The sequence below is a fragment of the Oncorhynchus mykiss genome, chromosome 4, assembly GCF_057628025.1.
Source record: "Oncorhynchus mykiss isolate SJ-2025 chromosome 4, ASM5762802v1, whole genome shotgun sequence".
Classification (NCBI taxonomy): Eukaryota; Metazoa; Chordata; class Actinopteri; order Salmoniformes; family Salmonidae; genus Oncorhynchus; species Oncorhynchus mykiss.
The window spans coordinates 20,398,455-20,408,776 of NC_143025.1; the positions used below are offsets into that span (position 1 = coordinate 20,398,455).

Below are 10,322 nucleotides of genomic sequence, written 5' to 3' on the forward strand. Positions count from 1 at the left end.
CGGCATGTTGCCCATGGCAACTATAAATACCCTGCACTTTGCATCGCCAAGCCATCCCTCCAGGGGGTTTGGGGAGACTTTATTCCTTCCTCCATAAACTCTGAATTGAAGTTTTGTTTATTATCACATACACCGGATAGGTGCAGTGAAATGTGTTGTTTTACAGGGTCAGCCATAGTAGTACGGCCCCCTGGAGCAAATTAGGTGCCATCAACAGATTTTTCACCTTGTCCGCTTGGGTATTCGAAACCAGCGACCTTTTGGTTATTGGTCCAACACTCTAACCGCTAGGCTACCTGACGCCCTGAGGTTAGGTTCATCCATATTGGCCGTTTGATGTAAAGTTGCTATTTCAACTTTTTTGCGCTATAGCGTTGCGATGGTAACATTATGCGATGGTTGCTTTAGAACATATTTAATGATTTTTGTACTTCTGTACAATCTTGGGATTTTATCCTTTGCTTTTCATCTTTGTTTCTATTGGCCTCCAATTTCTCTCTCCCATTTACCCACACCCCCTGACCTCTTCTCTTCTCTCCCCTCTCTTTCTCTCCTCCCTCTCCATCTCTATCCTGCCTCTGTCCTCCCCCTCACCCCACACCTGAAGGAAAGCGACGTGACGCTCAGGATGCTATGAAGTATATACAGAAGATGTATAAGCAGCAGACTCGCAGCCGGGACAAGGAGGAGAGCAAGACGCTGTACCCCCACTTCACTTGCGCCACCGACACCAACAACATCTGCAATGTATTCAATGCCGTCAAGGACACGGTGCTCCTCAAGGCCCTCAGGGACTATGGGGTGATCTGATGGGCCTGGGGGCCCTCCTGCCTGGGGAGCAACACTCAACCAACACTCAGGGCTGAAGAGACTCTCCCCCGATCCATTCCTCGCTCACTTTTCTCCTCTCTCCATCTCAGCGCTGGGGATGCTTTCTGGCCAAACCTTCTTATTGTAGGAAGGAATCTCAGACAGAATGGACTGCTGAACACGCACGCACGCACGCACGCACGCACGCATGCACGCACACACACACACACACACACACACACACACACACACACACACACACACACACACACACACACACACTACAGGATCTGATCATAGTTATTTCCCCCTCTGGTTGTTATTGTATAATGTTGTGTTTAAGAGCTTGGAGATGCAGTGCCCTACCAGTGCTTGAAACTGGACTAGAGATGTCATGAAGTGCTGTGCCTCCATTATGTTAGTGATGACTTTAGCAGGTGGAGAGGAGAACTCTATAGCCCATATGTATCACCAACACCCCCATGTTGATAGAAAATGCCTCTGCTCTAGAGATCACTACAGAAGCTTCCACTCTATCTGTGTGTTGAATGAACGTTACTGTACACGTGTTGTAGCCATTACATAACACAACACACCATTTACACTAATAAGTTTACACTTATGAGAAGGTGCCACCAAATAAGGCTGGTGTAACATTTTGTATTTGGTTAGTCTTTTCATTTGTTTTATTGTTTGATAGCTGTATTCCAGGTGTGAGGTGTGGTGAAGGCAGGAAATGTGAGAGTCAATGGGTTCCCCTGACACAGTATGTTATGCAATGCAATGCTGTACTACACTGTTAGGATTCTTGGTTTGGTTCATTGTGGATGTTCTTGTCTCTTCCCATAATGTGCTTGCTTTTCGACCAATCACTAACTGCTATACATTGAGTTCATATGGGAACAACAATACCAGTGAATCAATACATTGCCCAACAAATCAGAGTCCTTAAAGGGATAATTCAATGTGTCATTTTGTAATTTGGGTGGTTTCCTTACCCTGTAGCATTCTATGTACAAGGTATGACAGTAATCCATGCTTTGGTTTAGTTTCCCTGGCACTGTTTCCAAATGTAAATGTTTAGCATTTGTGGCACAAATCCCATTCAAGTCATGGGACCGATTATTAGCCATTTTTGGGCATCATGTTCAAATCATCTATCTATAAGTTACTTTGGTGAACTTCACGATACTTTAGGATAATTTGGACATAAATTATAAAATTGGTCCCATGACAGATTTGTGCTACAAATGTTGGCATTTGGAAAACGTGCAAGGGAAACTAAACCAAAGAATGGATTGCTGTCATACTGTATCTTGTACACAGACTGCTTACAGGGTAAGGAAACTAATGTGTCATTGTGTAATTTGGGTGAAATATCCCTTTAAGAGCAGGAGCCAAGTACAGGGTTAATACTAGCTGGCAGGCATGCTGCTGTTAATGCTATTAGGTGGTTGAGGGAGGCCAGTAGAAATGAAAGCCTGGTATCCTGAGCGGTTCAAGTCTTGCTACTGTCTGATACCTCCAAAAATCAACCTAAAAAGAACAGAGTGTAGTTGTGATGTGAATGATGATAGGCTACAGCCCACGGTAGGGCTTTGATTTGAGCGGTGGAGTTTCCTGATCATCTCTTCGGGCTGTGCTGCGGAGTGTCATCAAAGGTTACACAGCAAAACAAGGATTTAATCATTGTATTTATTATTAACATCTCTTTATTTATCGTTGGCTAGTTCTTTTACTCTGGTCCCGATATCCAAATTTAAGTTCAGTTGATATTTAGCTCAGTAGGCTTTGGCTGTGCTCAAATTGTTACTAGGTCGGTAAGATTTTATATTGGATTTTATATTGGTGCAATTGAAGCAATATTGTCTCTATACATATGAGCGTAATATCCATCTCAATATGAGTGAGTGGAGCAGGGTGGAGTCTGTCTGATAATATAGGTATTAATATTCTAACCTGTGTGTGTGTGTGTGTGTGTGTGTGTGTGTGTGTGTGTGTGTGTGTGTGTGTGTGTGTGTGTGTGTGTGTGTGTGTGTGTGTGTGTGTGTGTGTGTGTGTGTGTGTGTGTGTGTGTGTGTGTGTGTGTAAAAGGACTTCAAGATCAGATTAAAACCTCTTCCATTTAATTGAATTCAGTAATGACAAATTGACATAGATCATATAGTGTAGTATGCATCTATTTGATCAAGATTTCAGAATATTGCTTTAGAACAGTGTGAATAATGTATACAGTATAAGGATTTGACCTGTGTTTTCTAACTTTGGCCAAATAGTTTTTTTGTAAAGGATTTGAGTCTGAATGTGCAACTGTTGTATAGCTATATACTGTATCTTCCCCCTGCAGAACTGAACATAAACCCTGCTGTTGTGAAATATTAATTGTGTTCAGCTTATTTTTATATTAGACAACCTCATCAATAGCTACAGTAACTGGAGTTGTTGTATATCTTACAGACTTAAACATTGGGAGAACTCTTATTTGTTGCAAATATTTTGTATAGATTTGGCAAGAATTTGATGAAAATATTTTCAGATTAGATTAAAGATATGTTTTGACAAAGATTCTGTTTTTGTGTTTTTCTTCAGACTATGGTACTCATGGGAAATGTAGTGTACTGCTGAATTGCTTGCCATGTTGATATAGCTTCCTGTCACTTATGACTCCAAGGAGGAGGGGCTTAGCTTAACCTGCTTTTTTAAAATAGTCATACAGGATCTTTAACCTGCCATTTATCATTTCAATAAACCCCTGTGTGCTTAAGGTGTGGCCCGAGAGAGAACCTGTAAGAACAGGTGTGTGTGTCCACAAACAGACAGCTGGCTTTGAATTTTATATGGGTGCAATTGAAGCAATACGGTCTCTGTACATATGAGTGTAATATCCATCTCAATATGTGTGTATGTATAAGATGGCTCCAGAGAAGAAGGCTGACTGTCACGCCCTGACCGTAGAGAGCTTTTTATGTCTCTATATTTGGTATGGTCAGGGTGTGATTTGGGTGGGCATTCTATGGCCTTTTTCTATGTTTTGTATTTCTTTGTTTTGGGCGGGTATGGTTCTCAATCAGGGACAGCTGACTATCGTTGTCTCTGATTGGGAACCATACTTAGATATAGGTCTAGATAGATATAGGTCTGGAGCAGTTTGAGTCAAGAGTGTCGTCCGTCCCCCCCCCCCCCCCCCCCCCCCTTTGAAGAGGGGGATGACCGCAGCTGCTTTCCAATCTATGGGAATCTCAGATGACATGAAAGAGAGGTTGAACAGGCTGGCAACATTTTCGGTGAATAATTTTTAGAAAGAAAGGGTCCAGATTGTCTAGCCCGGCTGATTTGTAAGGGTCCAGATTTTGCAGCTCTTTCAGAACATCAGCTGACTGGATTTGGGAGAAGGAGAAATGGGGAAGGCTTGGACGAGTTGCTGTGGGGCGTGCAGTGCTGTTTACCGGGTTTGGGGTAGCCAGGTGGAAGGCATGGCCAGCCGTAGAAAAATGCTTATTGAAATTGTCAATTATAGTGGATTTATCGGTGGTGACAGTGTTTCCTATCTTCAGTGCAGTGGGCAGCTGGGCGAAGGTGTTCTTATTCTCCATGGACTTTACAGTGTCCCAGAACTTTTTTGAGTTTGTGTTGCAGGATGCAAATTTCTGCTTGAAAAAGCAAGCCTTGGCTTTTCTAACTGCCTGTGTATATTGGTTTCTAGCTTCCCTGAAAAGTTGCATATCACGGGGGCTGTTCGATGCTAATGCAGAATGCCATGGGATGTTTTTGTGTTGGTTAAGGGCAGTCATGTCTGGAGAGAACCAAGGACTATATCTGTTCCTGGTTCTAAATTTCTTGAATGGGGCATGCTTATTTAAGATGGTGAGGAAGGCATTTTTTTTAAATAACCAGGCATCCTCTACTGACGGGATGAGATCAATATCCTTCTAGGATACCCCGGCCAGGTCGATTAGAAAGGCCTGATCGCTGAAGTGTTTCAGGGAGCATTTGACAGTGATGAGTGGAGGTCGTTTGACCGCTGACCCCTTACGGATGCAGGCAATGAGGCAGTGATTGCTGAGATCTTGGTTGAAAACAGCAGAGGTGTTTTTAGAGGGCAAGTTGGTTAGGATGATATCTATGAGGGTGCCCGTGTTTACGGCTTTGGAGTGGTACCTGGTAGGTTCATTGATAATTTGTGTGAGATTGAGGGCATCAAGCTTAGATTGTAGGATGGCTAGGGTGTTAAGCATGTCCCAGTTTAGGTCGCCTAGCAGCACGAACTCAGAAGATAGATAGGGGGCAATCAGTTCACATATGGTGTCCAGAGCACAGCTGGGGGCAGAGGGTGGTCTATAGCAGGCGGCAATGGTGAGAGACTTGTTTTTAGAGGGTGGATTTTTAAATTGTTTGGGTACAGACCTGGATAGTAGGACAGAACTCTGCAGGCTATCTCTGCAATAGATTGCAACACCGCCCCCTTTGGCCGTTCTATCTTGTCTGAAAATGTTGTAGTTAGGGATGAAGATTTCAGAATTATTGGTCGTTTTCCTAAACCATGATACAGACATGGCTAGAACATCCGGGTTGGCAGAGTGTGCTAAAGCAGTGAATAAAACAAACTTAGGGAGGAGGCTTCTAATGTTAACATGCATGAAACCAAGGCTATTGCGGTTACAGAAGTCATCAAAAGAGAGTGCCTGGGGAGTAGGAGTGGAGCTAGGCACTGCAGGGCCTGGACTCACCTCTACATCACCAAAGGAACAGAGAAGGAGTAGGATTAGGGTACGGCTAAAAGCTTTGAGAATTGGTCGTCTAGAACGTCTGGAACACAGAGTAAAAGGAGGTTTCTGTGGGTGATAAAATAGCTTCAAGGTATAATGTACAGACAAAGGTATGGTAGGATGTGAATACAGTGGAGGTAAACCTAGGTATTGAGGGATGATGAGAGACATATTGTCTCTAGAAACATCATTGAAACCAGGTGATGTCATAACATGTGTGGGTGGTGGAACTGAAAGGTTGGATAAGGTATAGTGAGCAGGGCTAGAGGCTCTACAGTGAAATAAGCCAATAAACACTAACCAGAACAGCAATGGACAAGGCATATTGACATTAAGGAGAGGCATGCTTAGTCGAGTGATCATAAGGGTCCAGTGAGTAGTGAGGTTGGATGGGGTCACTGCGATTCAGACAGCTAGCCGGGCCATCGGTAGCAAGCTAGCATAGGATGGAGGTCTGTTTTTAGCCACCTCGTGTGTGTGTTTCCGTCGGTAGATTAGTGGGGTTCCGTGTGGTAGAGGGGATCAATCCAATTGGCAAAATAGATATAGTTACAGTGACCCAAGAAAAATTGTCCAATAGACCTATTCAGATAGCAGCCGATAAGACCGCTAACGATTAGCGGGCCGCAGATGGGCGTTCGGGTAACGTCGCGACGGAGGGGCCAGTTGGATAACTCCCTCGGGCAGATAACGTCGGTAGTCCAGTCGTGAAGGCCCGGTGGGGCTCCACATCGGCAGTAAAACGGGTCCGGATAGGTGATTGTAGCCCAGGAGTGGCTGATGGAACTCTTCAGCTGGCTAGCTCCGGAATAATTGATGTTTGCTCCGGGATCGACGTAAGCCAATAGTCACATGGATAGTAAATGTCCAGAGCTTGCGGTTGAAATCCAGGGATATGGAGAGAAAAATAGGTCCGGTATGTTCTGGTCTGAGTCACGTTGTACAAAACTGCCGATAGCTTTTCGAGCTAAAGGATAGCTGATGACCACAAACCGTGGTTAGCTGAATACTACCGTTAGTGCTTAGTGGGACTATCATTTGTTTTTCAATAGGACAATGACCCAACACACTGCTAAGCTGTGTAAGGGCTATTTGACCAAGAAGGAGAGTGATGGAGTGCTGCATCAGATGACCTTGCCTCCACAATCACCCAACCTCAACCCAATTGAGATGGTTTGGGATAAGTTGGACCACAGAGTGAAGGAAAAGCAGCCAACAAGTGCTCAGCATATGTGGGAACTCCTTCCAGACTGTTGGATAAGCATTCCAGGTGAAGCCGGATGAGAGAATGCCAAGAGTGTGTAAAGCTGTCATCAAGGCAAAGGGTGGCTACTTTGAAGAATCTAAAATATATTTTGATTTGTTTAACAGTTTTTTGGTTACTACATGGTTCCATATGTGTTATTTTATAGTTTTGGTAGAAAATTGTAAAACCTAAAATAAAGAAAAATGAGTAGTGTCTAAACTTTGACTGGTACTGTATATCTATATTGAATTTGGCCTTTACTACTGTAGCTCACAGAAATGCACTGAATAACACAAATCTTCAGGAATAAGGTTTTGAAGTGATTGTCCTATTTTTAGGAGATATAAGAAAACTCAGGAAATATTTACATGTTTTGGACACATATTTAACGCCTGTTTTTTTGCTGGTACAAAACTACCTCCACACCTCCATTCATATGTATGGGTTACCTTCAGACGATTCCCTGATACTTGTGATGGTTATAGTGCAAAACGGAGAACACCATCATGTTCGTGAGAGTCTTATCTTTCCATAGAGTGGTCCTATTAGTTAGCCAAACTGTTTGGACGTTACAGATGTTTTCCTGGTCTGACAAGTATAGCTGTAACTTTGCCACTTTCCACCGCAGATGCCGACATAGGTGGATGTGGCAAATTGAGATGCGGCCCATGCAAAAAAAAATATTATGTTAATCAGATTGACGCACGGATGCATCAACAGACTCTTAAGGATTTTAATGGCCTGTCTGAATGGCAGTAGCTTGGAAACCCACTCAGAGGTTCAGCCACAGAGGCGCAATAGGGGACTAGGCGCTGCAATTCATCTTCATTTTAATTGGAACAATTTGAGTTTAGTTTGAAGCGCTGTTCTTCCACATTAATAAACCAGGGCCCGCAGCTCTTTCTCTCTATTTAATTAACGCAGTTCCAACTGATGTTGCAGAGCAGAGGGGGTGAAAAAAAGTACCACAACAAAACAAAATTACCTGATAGGCTCCTGAGTGGCGCAGTGGTCTAAGGCACTGCAGCTCAGTGTTAGAGGCATCACTACAAACACCCTGGTTTGAATCCAGGCTGTATCACAACCAGCTGTGAATGGGAGTCCCATAGTGCAGCGCACAATTGGCCCATCGTCGTCCGGGTTTGGCCGGTGTAGGCTGTCATTGTAAATAAAAAGTTGTTTTTAGCTGACTTGCCTAGTTAAATAAAGGTTAAATAAATAGGCTTGGCTCTATATAAGGAGAATAGAAGAAACAAAGAAGGGGATATTAGTAGATGGACAAGGTCTAGCAAGACCTTTTGGAAACGATTAGAAGAGAAGATTTTCTTTCTAAAGATGGTGTTTCAGTGTGGTTTTGTTCCTGCTCAGAGGAGGAACAATGGAGGAACAGCTGTGCCAGTAATTGGTTATTGACATGTCTTTTGCGTGGCTTGGACTCCTAGTCAACAAAAGACTGAGCTGCTTCTGGTTGATTATCGTTGCAGGGTATTCAGATGGATGTTCCTCCCACTCCCCCTTGCTCTCCGTCACTCTGCAGGCCAGCTCTGGTCTCGGTGAGGGGTAAGCCCCGGTAGAAAAGCCCAAGCCAGCTGGTGTATCCAAGGCTAGAGCACAGCGCTGATTCCATGCTGCCAAATTGATTCATTTTGGGTGTTGATAACCATTTTAAATTGTCTTCTATTCACTGAAAATGATTGAAAAAGACCTGTGGAAGAAAAGCTTATTTGCTTCACTCTGTGGAAATGATCTGAAATGCTATTTTGTGGGGGTGAATGGAGAATATTTACAATATCTACAAATTGCAATTTTTCAGTCTAAGAATTGTATTTCTATCAATTAGCAAGAATAATATTTGAAAGGATATATCATTTTCTTGAAGATTATTGTTTATCAAGCTGATTGATGCTCTGTGTATCTGCCTTGAGAGACATTAATGAAGATGGGAGGCTTTGACTGTTTCTTATCAGCTTGTCCAGTCTACAGCAGCATACCCACAGAAATACACAGACAACCACAAGGCAGAAAACAGCCAGCCCTCAAACAGCCAGAGCTATTACCTCGTCTCTCTACAACACATCACAAAGATACCTGTGTTCTAGAAGGGTGTTCTGTGCGGCTGGGGATGAAAAAGACGAGGGGAATCCTCACACAGGTCTTTCATCACTACACAGGGGAGCTAGGAAAAAGTTGTGTCATGTGTGTGTGCTTAGTTTTGGCTCCAAGAGGGATCAATCAATAGCAATGGTATTTCAGGAGAAGATGAATGTGCGTATGTGTGTGTGTCAGTATGATGTTCCCAAAAACAGATCCATCTTCATGAGTTAGCTGTGTACATCCCACCTGCTATCAAATCCACCTTATTTATAAATCCCACTCTAGCTTGCACTCATGCACCCCAAAAATCTGATGGGGCACAAAATATGTTAGGATGGGGGGGTGAGCTACCCCCCCCCCCCCCCCCCCCCCCCTCCAAAAAAAAACCCAGCCCGAAACAGCTTTTCCTGCAATCTAGAGCCATAATCATTAGACTTAATTCTATGTAAAGCAAATATGTTTATTTTTCTGCATATCTAAGCATACCTCTTGAGCTGTGTGTATCATCCTGGCCGGTGTTTCATTTTTTTTAAATAAAATAAATATGCTTCTCTGCATCTTTGCTAAAATCTGGGTAAACGATTGAAAGGAATGTGAGTCTGATTCAGTACATTTAGTAATCGCTTGCTTTTCTTCCAATCTTGCCAGCAGGCATGCCACTTTAAACAGTTCAAGCTACAGCTACTCTAACTTGATTGATAGCCTGAATTGGCTTCTTGGTAGCTAGTTATGAGGTTGGGAGATTGGACTAGCTAAAGCCAGCTTAATAATATTTCTAGGTGGCTAATAGTATTACAGAGAAACAACATCAACAACAAAAATACTCTTATATAATTTTTTCTTCTTAAAAAAAAAAGAAAAAAAAGACAAATCTGAGGTGCCCCCACTGGGTGCCCCCCAGTGCCCCCTATGGGCATGATGCCTCTGCTTGCACTGCAGCCATAGTTGACAAATCAACCTCTTTAAATGTCAGGCAGACATGAATATGCCAAAATCATCTCATGTCACTGGTACTTTTGGCAATGTATGAAAGATGAACTATTTGTATGTGTGTAACAAAGCAGCTCTGCGCTGACATTGCACTGTGACTATTTCCCTTTTATTAAAGCCCTCGCCTACATGCACACCAGTGGAGGCTGGTGGGAGGAGCTATAGGAGGACGGACCCATTGCAATGGCTGCAGTGGAATACATGGAACGGAGTCAAACATGGTTTCCATGTATTTGATATGTACCATTAATTCCATTCCAGCCATTAAAATGAGCCGGTCCTCCTATAACTCCACCCACCAGCCTCCCAAACACACTTACACACTTACACACTTACACACTTACACACACACACACACACACACACACACACACACACACACACACACACATATTCAAGTAATACCTTAATTTCTT

At 43.2% G+C, this 10,322-nt stretch overlaps 1 protein-coding gene across 3 annotated transcripts in view; it reads left to right on the top strand.

The window, feature by feature from the left end:
* The window catches only part of LOC110521467 (guanine nucleotide-binding protein subunit alpha-14), a 28,107-nt gene extending 24,732 nt beyond the window's left edge, over positions 1-3,375 (top strand). For all 3 annotated transcript variants that reach the window (XM_090231408.1, XM_021599039.3, XM_021599038.3), the window contains one exon: positions 608-3,375. In XM_090231408.1, the coding sequence (XP_090087534.1) occupies positions 608-810 (203 nt within the window). In that variant the 3' untranslated portion in view covers positions 811-3,375. The remainder of the gene's footprint in view (positions 1-607) is intronic.
* The last annotated feature ends 6,947 nt before the right edge of the window (positions 3,376-10,322 follow it).